Source organism: Balaenoptera musculus, chromosome 7 (assembly GCF_009873245.2).
Source record: "Balaenoptera musculus isolate JJ_BM4_2016_0621 chromosome 7, mBalMus1.pri.v3, whole genome shotgun sequence".
NCBI classification, from domain to species: domain Eukaryota; kingdom Metazoa; phylum Chordata; class Mammalia; order Artiodactyla; family Balaenopteridae; genus Balaenoptera; species Balaenoptera musculus.
Window position 1 is genome coordinate 113,127,834 of NC_045791.1, and position 13,396 is coordinate 113,141,229.

The 13,396-nt window shown below is 58.2% G+C and overlaps 1 protein-coding gene across 2 annotated transcripts in view; it reads left to right on the forward strand.

The window, feature by feature from the left end:
- FARP2 (FERM, ARH/RhoGEF and pleckstrin domain protein 2) overlaps nucleotides 1-13,396 on the forward strand; it is an 89,723-nt gene that overhangs the window by 69,893 nt on the left and 6,434 nt on the right. The window contains exons 15-22 of one of the 2 annotated variants that reach the window (XM_036858180.1): nucleotides 1,816-1,976; nucleotides 5,918-6,007; nucleotides 6,382-6,515; nucleotides 6,851-6,932; nucleotides 7,798-8,047; nucleotides 8,885-9,015; nucleotides 12,033-12,101; nucleotides 12,660-12,749. In XM_036858180.1, coding sequence (XP_036714075.1) covers nucleotides 1,816-1,976; nucleotides 5,918-6,007; nucleotides 6,382-6,515; nucleotides 6,851-6,932; nucleotides 7,798-8,047; nucleotides 8,885-9,015; nucleotides 12,033-12,101; nucleotides 12,660-12,749 — 1,007 coding nt within the window. Of the gene's footprint in view, nucleotides 1-1,815; nucleotides 1,977-5,917; nucleotides 6,008-6,381; nucleotides 6,516-6,850; nucleotides 6,933-7,797; nucleotides 8,048-8,884; nucleotides 9,016-12,032; nucleotides 12,102-12,659; nucleotides 12,822-13,396 lie in introns of both variants that reach the window. The other variant, XM_036858179.1, reaches the window with a different exon arrangement.

A 13,396-nucleotide genomic window follows, 5' to 3' on the forward strand; every position in this document is an offset into this window, starting at 1 on the left:
GAGGGGGTCGCTTGCTGGGCTTCGGCCTCCCGCTCGTCGGCCCGTTTGTCAGCCCCCGAGCCCACCCTGGCCGGGCCTGCCTGCAGCCTTGTCACAGGAGGCTTCAGAGCTAACACCACCTCCTCGTCTGTCCCCTTCTGCTCTGTAAAAATAAAGTCAGGTTTTGCAAGAACTCTGTGGTAAACCGTGCACTCGTAGCTTCCTGTCGGGCGGGAGGGCTGTGCGGGGCGGGAAGATGCTAGGGTCACCCCGTGGACTTGTTCTCAGAACCGGCGAGGGTGAGCGTCTTGGTTCTCACACCTCGAGCAACATGCCTGGGAAGAATAAGTAGACAGCTTATTAGTAGCTTCTACATCTTTTCTGAACTTTCACTGTGTAGAGGTGTCTCATTATGCAATTCCGGGCTACTTAGGGACACAGCGGACCTTGGAGTGTGATCCTGAGCTGCTCGCCGGGAAACGAGCCTCTTCTGCAGCCAGAGGAGCCGTGCTCGGGCACAGCCCAGAACCCTCGGTCGCTTTGGTCCCGCAGAAGTGACAGTGCAGGCCTGTCGGGGGAGGGGACGTAGGCAAGGCACGCTATTTTAAGGTGGCTTAGCTTATTTTAAATGTGTAATAAAAGCAGATTTTAATAAAACTGGTTCCAATAATTTCACGTTCGTACGTTGTCCAGGTTTTCTAATGTCAGTGAACGTTTCTCTGTGTCTTAAATCTGTGTGGTTGTGAGAATCCCAGAGGAGAGCTCTGCTGTCCGGCATTGGTAGCCCATCCCCAGAAGCCCTGGGTGGGGTCCCCGCTTCCCAGAGCTCTGAACTTGTCAATGTGAAAATAAGGGCTCCCCCCCGCCCTCAGGCCACGGTGGAGGGCTGCAGGGGCTTGTGTGTGGCAGCCCCGCCAGCAGGGCCAGCAGGAAGCTCTCTGCGCCAGCCTGCCTCCTACACACTTCACGCTTTAGGCTGAATAAACCAAGTTTTGGGTCTATAAACTGGTCACCGTGGGCAACTGCATTTGGTCCCCAATCACGGTGTGAAAGGATCTCGTTTTGAAACCCGTTGTGTTACTTCTAGCGTTTTGTAAACCGACTTAATAATCATACTTAGAGATAATGGTAGTTTGGGTGTTAAAACGCTATACACTTATAAACTCAAGGTAAATTTCTATCTTAAACTGCTTTTGAACAGTTAAATGTCTCCTCTAAAACTCTGCTTTAAGGTAACTTTCAAATGTGGCATTTAATAGTTACTAATCTCTCATAGAAAAACATTAGAAATAAACCTTTGAGGATTTTTTTAAATAGAAAAGAGAATTTCTTGATCCCAAAATGTTGGATGAGATAGAACGAGGCCAGAATTTTGGCTTCAGTCTGGTCAAAAGCAAACATTATTTTCAGAAGGGGAAAAAATTAAGTATTAGTTACTTTTGTGGTATGATTCTAGAAATCAGAATAAAATCCTTGCTAACGAACAATTCAAGGAAGTAGAAAACAGTATGACAAGTTTGATCCAGTTTTTTAAGTGAATGGTTAGCCTTAGAATACACGTTCTTTTCCAGGTAAGTCAGCTTCAGTTTGGCCTCTTACGTGTGCACCCTTCTCCCCGTTGGCTCTATCGCGGCCACATCTTCCCCGGGAACCCAGAGCCCTGGGCCAAGCCGCCCTGGAGGTTCTCTGGGGAAGCGGGCTCTCACTTGTCACCTGTTCTCACCGTTGCTTTATGTCACACTGAGGCCTGCGTGTCCCCGGAAGGGCCTGGTGGCAGGTGCTGTCCCTCGGGTCTGCCCTTCTTCATCTCTCGCTCCATCGCCCGTTCACTTCCAGGCCTTTCCGTGGAGAGTCCTCAGCTTCCGTCCACCCGGAAGACCCCACCGAGCCTGAGCCCACTGGGCCCAGCCGAGCAGGGCTCCACTCCTCTGCTGAGCCCCGTCCTCAGTGACGCTGGCGGAGCCGGGATGGACGACCAGGAGGAGCCGAGACACAAGGTGGGTGGCCCTGGGGGGCGTGCTGCTGGGGGGCTTGCTGCTGGGGGCCTGGGCAGCAGGGGCTGGGGGTTCCCCAGTCCTGAGACCCTCCCACCACCTCCGGGGCGCTCGGGGTCCCTCTGTGCCTAGGCGGGCCTCCTTATTCCTTTCACCTTCCTGGCGCCCGTAGGTTCCAAGTGCGGGGCTGGATCCTGGGGGCCTCAGCCTCCCCGCTTTGCTGGGAGGAGGCCTGGGGGTCAGGCGAGGCCGTGGGGCTGGTGGCTGAGGCGGTTCTGGAGGTGCGTCCCAGGGGCTGGGCGTGTGGACTCGCGGGGGAGGTGAGGCAGCTGCCCCGCAGGCTCCTGTTCCACCTCGGGGAAGAGCGAGGTCGGTAGGCAGAGCACCGGGGACCAGGCAGAGAAACGTGCCCGCTCGCTGGTGAGGCCATAGCCTGAAGCATCGCCAGCGAGGCCCCGGCCCGCCAGATGCGCGCTGGGAGACCCCCAGGTTTCCTGATGACTCCCCTGGCAGGTCCTGGAAGCCTCGGCGTCAGCTGGCCAGGCCTTGGGCTCCCGCGCCGGCATCTGACTGCCCAGCTGGGGGCGGGGGTGCTGCCCAACCCTCCCTCGGAGCCCGCGTGCCAGCTTGCTTCCTGGAATCCCTCCTCCTTACCTTGTCTCCCACTTGCTGTGCTGTTTCTCCTTTTTAATAGAAATTGTTGGGGACGCACAGTATTGGGAAGGCCTGAAAGGGAAGGTGGGGTTGCTTCCCTGCCTGTGTGTGGGCACCAGGCTCGGGGCTCTGTGGGGACAAAGCAGGGCCTCTTGCTCTGCTCTGACCCGGGGCCTGCGGGCAGGTCTGCTTGCTGGTGTGGCTGGCAGAGCAGCAGCTGTTTTGCTTTCTCTCCACTGAGTTTCCTAAGAGGTGCTCTTTGCTCTGGAAATCAGGGGTTGGCCCTGGCTACCCAGGCTGGCCATCCACGAGCTGCTGCTGACCGCTCTACTGCTGGCGTCCCCTTGGCACCTGCAGTATTACTGTGACCTCAGCGGTGATGTTGCCGTGGTGGTTTCCTAGCGTCTCTCTGGGCACCTTTACCCGCCACGGGGAGAGGAGCTGGTCTCGGGCCTCAGTGGGGACCCAGGCAGGAAACCCTCACCAGCAGCGTGCGTGCGACGTGTCCGCAATCCGGACCAGAGCCGGGACGCTTGGCCACAGGGAGACCAGGGCAGGGAGGGCCGAAGCCTCCCAGACCAGGACCGTGGGCCTCTTGGGGCCGCTCTGACCCCAGAGAGCTCACTGAGCACACAAGCTCAGTGATTTTTCAGTGGATTTGAAGAAGTCATTTTTTAATAGCACGAAGCCCAGAAAGAAAGAATTGACGAGCACGAAGTTTGGAAAGGCGGCCTGCAGGTGTCCGGGGCGGGACACCAGGAGATGGCGCGGGACCATGTAGCTGCCAGTGGTGTGGGAAAAGCTGGCGTGAGAAGCAGCCCGCGGACGCTCCACACACAAGTCGCAGAGGGAGGACAGCAGGACAGGCTGTGAAGGGTCAGGTGGAACCTCCCAGTGTCCCGCGGCTGAGGGGGCGGCTGCCGTAGCAGTGGCCTCCGGGACACACAGGAGGAGCGGCCTCTGCTGCCGCGACCTCCCTAAACTCCCCAGGGCCCCAGGGAGAAGTCTCAGACCCCACGGTGCAAACCCGGCCTCATCTTCCTCCCCAAACGGGTCACCTGCAGACTCAGACCCTCGCCCTGCCGCACTCCTTCCCTCAGCCGACTCGCCGCCTCCATCCACCCGGACCCTGACCGGCAGGGTCACCACCCCTCAGCCTGGCTCGCCCTTCCCTGCGCCTCCTGACCAGCCCCCGCCCCCAGACACATCCTGGGCCCCGCGCACCACCATGTGCTCAGATAGGCCCCAAACACCCTGCCTTGCCGCCCCGCCGGTGACCACTTGGCTCACCCTGTACCCCCAATCCTTGACCTCTGGGCTGGCCCCCACCGCCCAGCCGCCTGGCCCCGCCCTCTCTAGGAGGCAGCTGTCTGTCCTGCCAGCCTCCACCCCACCTGCTCCCTTCGTCCTTCTGTGCGCTTTGCTGCCCGGCTGGGTCACTTCCCCGGTAGCTGGAGTTGCTTTCCTGCCTGGGAGGCTGTCAGCTCGAGGGCAGGGACCTCTGTTCCTGGGCACGTCCCAGGTGCCTGTTGGCACGGTGGATACGGGAGGGTCGGCCCTGAATCCTCCGCCTGGGGGAAGAGCAGCGGGTGAGCGTGCGGGGACGGAGCAGGACCAGGTGTCCGCCAGGTAGGAGGGAGTGGAGGGTCGGCCATGCACCGGGACCTTGACCAAGGCGGAGGCGGCTATCTGAGGTGTGCTCAGGGCCGGGTGGGGCTCTGCAGGGACAAGACACAGTCCCCGGCCCCGGTGGGCATGAGGCCTGTGCTTCGCTGGGAACGCAGCGCTGCCCTTCCCGCTCCTGAGGGTCCTGTCACCGCCGACTGGCCTGTGGCCCCTGCAGACGGCCAGCGGCCCTGACGCAGGTTTAAGAGCCCCGGGGCTGGGCCACGGCAGCCAGCCTCGGGCTCTAACCGCAGGCACGGATAAAACGTACGCTGCTTGGCAATTTTAATGACTTCTGTGTGAGTTAGGCTTAATTGTTTATAATCACATACATTCATGTATGGGCAGACCTCGTATTATTGCGCTCCGCAGATACTGCTTTTTTTTTTTCCTACAAATGGAAGGTTTGTGGTGACCCTGTGTCAAGTCTGCCAGCACCATTTTTCCAATAGTATTTGCTCACTTTGTGTCTCTGTGTCACATTTTGATAATTCTCACAATACCTCAAACTTTTCCGTTATTATGATTGTTGTGGTGTCTGTGGTCAGTGAGCTTTGATGTTACTACTGCCACTCACTGAGGGCTCAGATGATGGTTAGTATTTTTAGCAATTAAGTAGTTTTTTTTGTTTGTTTGTTTGTTTTGGGGTTTTTTTGGCTTCATTGAGTCTTCGTTGCTGCCTGTGGGCTTTCTCTAGTTGTGGGGAGGAGGGGCTCCTCTTTGTTTGGGTGCGCGGGCTTCTCGTTGCGGAGCACGGGTTCTAGGCGCGCAGGCTTCGGTAGTCATGGCTCACAGGCTCTGGAGTGCAGGCTCAGTAGTTGTGGCTTGTGGGCTCTAGAGCGCAGGCTCAGTAGTTGTGGCGCACGGGCTTTGTTGCTCCGCGGCATGTGGGATCTTCCTGGACCAGGGATCGAACCCATGTCGCTTGCATTGGCAGGCAGATTCTTAACCACTCCGCCACCAGGGAAGTCCTAATTAAGTAGTTTTTAATTAAGGTATGTACATTGTTTCTTTAGACATAATGTGGGAGTTCCCTGGCGGTCCAGTGGTTAGGACTCGGTGCTTTCACTGCCATGGCCCCAGGTTCAATCCCTGGTCAGGGAACTAAAATCCCGCAAGCTGTGCAGCATGGCCAAAAAAAAAAAAAAAGGGAAAGACACAAGGCCGTTGTACCCTTAATAGACTACAGTATGGGGGAAATGTAATTTTATATGCACTGGGAAACCAAAAAAATTCATGTGACTCACTTCGTTGCAATATTTGCTTTATTGCGGTGGTCTGGAACCCAACCCGCTACATCTCTGAGGTGTGCCTGTATCTGTGTGTTAAGCAGCTACAGTCCTGTGAGTGATATCTGAACAATAATTTCATCACAAAACGAGTAATTAGCTTCACTATATGTTGCTGTTTGAACAGCAGTTCTTTTCTCAAAAAGAATAATATAAAATGAGAAAAACATCTGGGGGAGATACAGCTGGGCTTATGTCTTTACTTAGAAGTGACTCTCTCAGGAAGTGCACGTGAAGATCACATGACAGCGTTACCTTGAGCGGAAGAGATGGAGCGTTAGGACCGTCGGCGACGTGGCCGGCGCCACACGCTCACGCTGTCTGCACTTCTTGCAGTGTGCACCCGCGGATGAGGCCTATTTCATAGCAAAGGAGATTCTTGCTACAGAGCGAACATACCTGAAGGATTTAGAAGTTATTACCGTGGTATGAAACCTAAGTCCTTTGTTGCTTTGATTTTCTTAATACTTCTTAAATCTGGGCCAGAGACAGAGCATCCCCCCCACCCCCCGAGAAACGGCTCTTGGCCATCGTGAGACCTGCGTGTGTGTGTATGTGTACGTGTTCTGTTAAATGTATCTGCCTTAAAACATGTCTATGTCAGGTCAGAATATTGGGTCCGATTGTGAACCTGGGAATATCTCCCTTTGAAGCTTTTCACCCAGATTTGCTTTCTAATGTTGTGAAAACTGGCTGGTAAGCCGCGGCACTGATGTGGGCCGTGCTCGTGGGGGCCCCGGGGTCGGCGCCGTGCGTCGTCGGGGGCCGGGTCCCTTGGTCACCCTGAGCTGTCCCGGCAGTGGTTCCGGAGCGCCGTGGTCAAGGCGGACGCCATGCCTGCGGACCTGATGACCCTGCTCTTCTCCAACATCGACCCCATCTACGAGTTCCACAGAGGCTTCCTGCGCGAGGTGGAGCAGAGGCTGGCGCTCTGGTAACGCCCCGCGTGCCGGCTTCCTAGCTAATTCACAAGGGCCACTGTTCCACCGAGACGGCCAGCGCTAGTCCATAGGTGACGTCGCGTGCATTCACCCTACCCCAGAGGCGGGGACAGAAGCAGGCTCAAAGGAGACCCTTTTTTGCCTGGCCACCGCCGTTTCGCGGATGGCTGGGATGTGACAACTGCCTCTGTCGAGGATGGCCTCGCCCTCAGAGCCTCTCGGTGCTGGTCCTGCTGAGCCTGGGACCCGCCGTGGCCCTGGCAGCACGCGAAGCGCATCTCGCACGCTGTCGCGAGGTTTTGACCGTGTCTGTCCGTCTCCGCTCCAGGGAGGGGTCTTCCAGTGCCCAGGCCACAGGCGACCACCGACGAATCGGGGACGTCCTGCTCAGCAACATGCTCCAGTTAAAGGTAGCGCGGGCGTGCGCGCGGCTCTCGACCTAGCAGCTGGCCGTGTGGCCGCCGGCCTCCCGTCAGGACGGTGTTCCCCGGAGAGTGATGCACAGGGCAGGGCGGCTTTCCCCTCAGGAAGCTCAGCGTCCCGCGAGGACGGCATGCAGCTCAGCCCGCGCCCCCCTCCGCGCGCTGTGTCCACGGGGACCGCCCTCCTCGGGACACGCCCCCCCCCCAGGGCAGGTCCGCTGAGAGCCGCCTTCCCCCAGCGCAGCCCCGACGCGCTCTCCTCAGGATGCAGAGCGCTCCCCGAGGGCTGCGTCCCGCCTCAGGGCCCCTCAGGGCAGGTCCGCTGAGAGCCGCCTTCCCCCAGCGCAGCCCCGACGCGCTCTCCTCAGGATGAAGAGCGCTCCCCGAGGGCTGCGTCCCGCCTCAGGGCCCCTCAGGGCCGCGAGCCGGTGCAGCCGCTCCTGCTGAGCTCGACCCCGAGACGGGGCTTCTGGGCTCCCTCCCGTTCCCGGCCTCTCCTCGGGCCTCAGCGCTCCGGGCGGCGGCGCGGGTCGTGCTTCCAGCGCTCGGCGCTCTCGCGGGACCGGGACCGGTGGGGTGGGCGCCGCGAGCTCGTCGCCGAGGCCCCGCCCCCGAGGCCCGCCGTGCCTCCAGGCCCCCGGTTTTGGGGGCGGGCGGTGAACGCGTCCCGGAGGCGGAGGCGCGCGGCGTGAGCTTAGGGTCCACACGCACGCGCGGCCGCCGGGCCGGCGGGTCCCCTGTGATGCCCACCGAGGCAGACCGGGGTTGGGGGAGACCTAACAGGGGCGCGCGGGGCTCCGAGAGGCGCGGGCGGGGCCCGGGGGCAGCCGCTCAGCCGCCCCCCGCCCCGCAGACGCTCACCCGCCACTTCCAGAGGCTCCACGAGGTCCTGACGGAGCTGGAAGCGGCCAGCAGGCGCCTGCGGAGGCTGGAGGCGCTGCGCCGGGACTTCGAGCTGCAGAAGGTCTGCTACCTGCCGCTCAACGCCTTCCTGCTGAAGCCGCTGCAGCGCCTGCGCCACTACCGGCTGCTGCTGCGCCGCCTGTGCGCCCCCGACCGCCAGGACTCCGGCCGCGGCGACCAGGACCGCGCCGACCGCCGCGGTGAGTGCGCGCCCGGCACGCCGCCCCCGCGGGCACCCGGTCCTCCGCCCGCGGCGCCCGGGGGACGGGGCGGTGGTCGGCTTCTGAACCGCACGCCTGGGGGCCACGTGGCCTGAGGGAAGCTTCTGATGTCGGTGGGCTTTGTCATTCCTCGCTTTGGTGAGAGGGACGAAGAAATAAACCCTGACCCTTGTGACCTCAGATAGGACTGACTTCCAGTTGCAGCACAAACGTAGAGCAGGAAGTCACTGCCTCTCAGGTCGGGTCACCACTGTCTGTCTCTAAACGTACAAGGTGAAGAACTAGGTAGCCCTTCCTTCCACCGGGCCTCCCGGTGTCCTGAGAATAGATCAGATACTTTCTGACGTACAGGGAACAAAACGGACTGTATGATGTGGACAGCGCCCTTCCTCTGCATCCTAAAAGCAAGTGTTTCGTGTTTGCCAAAAAGGAAGGGACAAAATTGCCCAAAATGTTTCCATGCATTTTAAGGGAAATGTGAAAGAAGAGCAGCACAGCTAAAACGAGGGCGGGCGACGCTGCTTTGCCCGTAACGTTAAATAGTTGTTTATAAAGACTGCCCCCTTTCTCTTCACCGAGCCTGAGTGTGAGCTAGTCAGCAGTTTGGGCCGAACAAGTCCAAGTTTCAGGTCATCTGCAGGGACCCACACTTGCTGTCCCTGGCAGTCCTGTGAGGAGTTTGCGTACAATGCTCCTGGAGTTAAAACCACCTTTAAATTGTCAGTTCCTGCCACAAACTGGTGGGTGGAGGGTTTCGTCCATGCCACCCCCAGCTCCCCTGCCCGGGCACCTGTACTGAGGGACCTCTCCACGCAGAAGCCCTCAAGGCCATCACGGAGGTGACCTCCACCCTCCAGCACAGCCTCGCCCGGCTGGAGAACCTCCAGAAGCTGATGGAGCTGCAGCGGGACTTGGTCGGCATAGAGAACCTCATTGCTCCCGGCAGGGTGAGTGGCTTTGAGAAAGTTCTGTGAACTGGTTACTTCACTGGTTTTAATTGAGATATAATTCAAAATGTGTGGCTCGGTGGCTTTCAGTATACTCATGAGGTTGTGCAGCCGTCACCACTAATTCCAGAACGTTTTCATTCCCCCAAGAGAGACCCCATCCGTGTGAGCAGCCACCCCCGCCCCGCTCCCCGGTCTCCTGTCTCTGGACTTCTCTCCGGACATTTCATACACATGGACTCTCACGGTGTGCGGCCTTCCGTGTCTCACTTCTCTGACTCCGCGCAGTGTCTTCAAGCTTCATTCGTGTTGTGTGTTATGTTGGGGCTTCATTCCTTCTTGTGCCTGCGTAGCGTTCATTCTCTGGAGACACCGTATTTTAGTTACCTGTTCATCTGCTGGTAGACACTTGGGTTGTTTCCACTTTTCGGCCATTGTGAATAGTGCTTCTGTGAACGTCACGTACAAGTCCTTGTGTGAACATGTGTTTTCATTTCTCCTGGGCACAAACGTACATACCTAGGAGTGGAATTGCCGGGTCATGTGGTTACTCTGTGTTTAACACTTTGAGGAATCGCCAGACTTGTCCACGGTGGCTGCACCGCTTTATGTTCCCACCAGGGGTACAGGATGGTTCCCACTTCTCCACGTCGTGTCTTTGATCCTAGCCATGCTGGTGGTACATAGTGGCATCTCTTCGTGCTTGTGGTTTGCGTTTCCCTAGTGACTAACATCAAGCATCTTTTCGTATGTTTATTGGCCATTTCTGTGCCTTCTTTGGAGAAATGCCTATTCAACTCTTTTCCCCACCTTTTAATTGGGTTGTTTGTGTTTTTACTGTTGCGAGATTCCTTATCTACTCTAGATACCAGACCTTACCAGAATATGACTTGCAAATATGTTCTCCCATTTTGTGGGTTATCTTTTCACTTTCTTGGTGGTATCATTTACAACATTAAAGTTTTTAATTTAGCTGATGTCTAATTTGTCTATTTTTTCTTTGGTTGCTTGTGCTTTAGGTGTCATAGCTAAGAAACTATTGCCTAATCCAAGGTATGAAGATTTACCCCTGTGTTTTCATCTAAAAGTTGTTTATGTTTTAGCTCTTACGTTTAGAGCTGATCATTTTGAGTTTTGTATATGGTGTGAGATATGGGTCCAACTTTGCTCTTTTCCAAGTGGATATATAGTTGTCCCAACACCTTTGCTGAACTGTTTTCACTCCTTTGTCAAAAATCAGTGGGCCACGGAGCGTGAGTTCATTTCTGAACCTTCAGTTGTATTCCATGGGTCTGTATGTCTCCCGGGCTGCTTACTTTCTGTCACTAATTCCTTTTGCTTTGGACTCGGGGGGCGCAGGTTCGATCCCTGGTCAGGGAACTAAGATCCCGAAAAAAAAGGGTTGCACGGGGGTGTTCCTGTCTCAGCACAAACGTAAGAGTATTGGAGCGTGGGTGTATAAATCCTGTTTTGCGTTAGCCTTGTTAGAAGAAAGGTGCTGCGAGTGTGGGACCATGAGCTCGAAGCAACAAGACTAAACAGACAGGAAGCTTTTGCCCTCCTGGAGCAGGGCCTTGGCTGGGAGCCAGGACAGCCCCTTTCCTCTCCCTCCTGGACGGCTCCCAGGGCTGCTGCTGGCTGGGAGCTCCTGGGAGGTGGGAGGGCTCTTGTTACATTGTTGTTTCTCTGAGTGCCCCACGCAGTGACTTATAGATGGTGGCCCCAGGAAACTGCCACCAGAGGGGCAAATAAACAGGAGCAGCCACACAGAGCAGGGGCCGGGGCAGGCTCCCCGGGGCGGCCTTGCTGCCGTCACCGCTGCTATTAGTCAGGGTCTCCGAGTCCTGCCTTAACCCCCGGGGTTCCTGGCCTCCCCGAGTGAAATGCGTGCATCAGTCAGAGACGAGACCACCCCAGTTATCTGAGCGCAGGGTCGAAGGGCAGGGCTGTGAACTGAAGGTGGGTGACGAGGCCCTGAGGGTGAGTGCTGCCAGGCATCGAGGAGGCAGGACCTCGGGGAGCATACCCCCAAGGGCTGGGGTCTCTGGGGAGCGGCGGAGCTGGCCCTGCGACCACGGCAGGAAGGCCTGCCAGCTGCGGCCCAGAGAGGGCTGGGGGCCACCCTCCTCCTCCTGCAGGGCTGTCCCTTGGGTCGGGGCTGGTTTCGCATCTCGCTGTGTCCGTGAGGATTACTGGATGAGCTCTCCTCCCTGTGCCCTTGCTCAGGTCATCTGAGGGCTGCTAAGGCTGGGGTCTTCGGGCGTGTTCTCGGGGCACCAGCCCGTGCTGTTTGTCTGATAGAACAGCAGATGGTAGAAGAGTGCCCAGAAATAGTCCAAAGCGGACTGTTCGGGGCCCCCGGGACGGTGCTTCAGCCGGGGCGCAGGCAGTTAGGGATGTCGGACATCTGTGCCCCGGAGGCAGGTGCGGGGCCTGGCCCGGCGGTGAGGGGAGCCCCGAGTCCCGGGGGGAGAGGGCTGCCCGGGACACGGGGGGCTCCCGCTGAGCCTTAGCCCACTGGAGGGTCTCACTCTGGGCTGTAGCACCTTCGTGGCCTTAGGAATCCTCTGCTCAAGCACCAGGGCGGCAGCTGACAAGTCCCCTGTGACGTTTGGTGGGAACCAGGTGTCCTGTCCTCCCTCCCATTCTCAAGCTGCCCCACCCAGCTTTTCTCAAGCTGAACTCACGTCATCTCCATGGTGGAACCTTCCAGAAGCTGCCCCTCAACAGTCAGTGCCCTTTGCCTTGTGTGCCAGCTCTCAGCGCAGCCGGCCTGTGGGAGCTCAGAGACCGGGCACCGAGTTACCCGACACCAGACAGGATGCGGTTGACCGAGGGGAGCAGACGGGAGGGAGGCTGGAGCGGCACGGCAGGTCCTCAGGCATCCATCCGGGCAGGAGGGCGCCGCAGATGGGCCCGAGGGGGCCTGCGAGGGGCTCGGAGGAGTGTGGAGGGTGACGTGCCATCTGCCGAGGTGCCCTCGGCCAGCACACAGGGACCCCGATGGTGTCTTGCAGGAGTTTATCCGCGAGGGCTGCCTCCACAAGCTCACCAGGAAGGGCCTGCAGCAGAGGATGTTCTTCCTGGTAGGTGCGATGGGCACGGTCCAGGCGGGCGGCCTCATTGTCAGGAGCCAGGAGAGGGTCGCAGAAATAAGGGTCCTTATTCTGGGTTCTGGACACCTGTCTGCAGGATGAGCAAAAGCCAGAAGGTAGAAAAATCCACACACCCGCGGCTGCAGGACCGCTCTGCTCGTGCCAGCGTCAGTTCACAGGGCCTTACTCATGAGCCCAGAGGTCCTCCCAGCGAGTCCCTGCCGCCAGCAGGTCCCCTTTTGTCGGCTCCCTTCCTCGCGCCCAGCTAGTGGAGTCAAACCCCAGCCTTCCTGGGTGGGGGTGTCTCTCAGGACCAGCCCCCCACCGCCTCCCACTGGCCCAAGAGGTCTGCTGGCCCATGTGGTTACTGGTCACCCCTGGCCGAAATGACTGTATGAATGAAACAAAAATCCCTTTTTTGCCAAAAACCTCCAGCAAACTGAGTAAGCACACAGGGCCCTTGGAGTTGAAGTTGGTCTGATCGTTAAGATGTTGAGTCCTTGTTACTTGTTTTTAGAGTTCACTTATCTAAAGCTTCTGGTCCCTCAGTTCTCAGACATGCTGCTGTACACAAGCAGAGGTGCCTCGGGGACCAGCCACTTCCGGATCCGGGGGCTCCTTCCGCTGCGCGGCATGCTGGTGAGCGCCCGGCGCGGGGCAGGTCCGGACCGGTGGTCGGGGGCCGTGCCGCGTAGCAGCACCTGCTGGGCTGTTCGTGCCTTTTCACCCTGTTATGGCTACTGTTCTTGGTGCTCAAACAGCCCCACCTGCAGCCCCTCCAGGGCCTCTTGACCAAGCCCACCAGCCCCTGCAGGACAAGGCCCAGCTCCGCCAGGAACCCACCTACTCCTCCCAGGGAGCCCTGTCCTGTGGGGGGAGACTCCGTGAAAAACCCGGGTTGGGCACGGGGGCCACCGTGCTGCTGGAGGGGTTGGGTGCTGACACAGCTTTGAAAAGAGAAAGCTGGACCCCTAATTCTTAAGACTGTAGAGTTTTCACCTCCTTGATTTTATACTTCTCTCTTTTTTCTTACACTGACGATTTTGGTTTCTTTCGCCATCATAATTAGTTATTTCACACACGCACAACTTTAAAATGGTAAAACAGATAGCACCACCGCTAAAGAGAGGGCGGGCTGCAGGTCAGGACTGGCCTCAGGGAAGCTCACGGTGACCTCCCCTGAGTCGTGCTGTGTGGCCTCTCGTTTGCCCTTTGACCTCCACCCCGTGAAGAGGCGCAAGCTCTGTCTTCAGAGCTCTTGAGGGCCTGGGCCGCACCGCATGCTC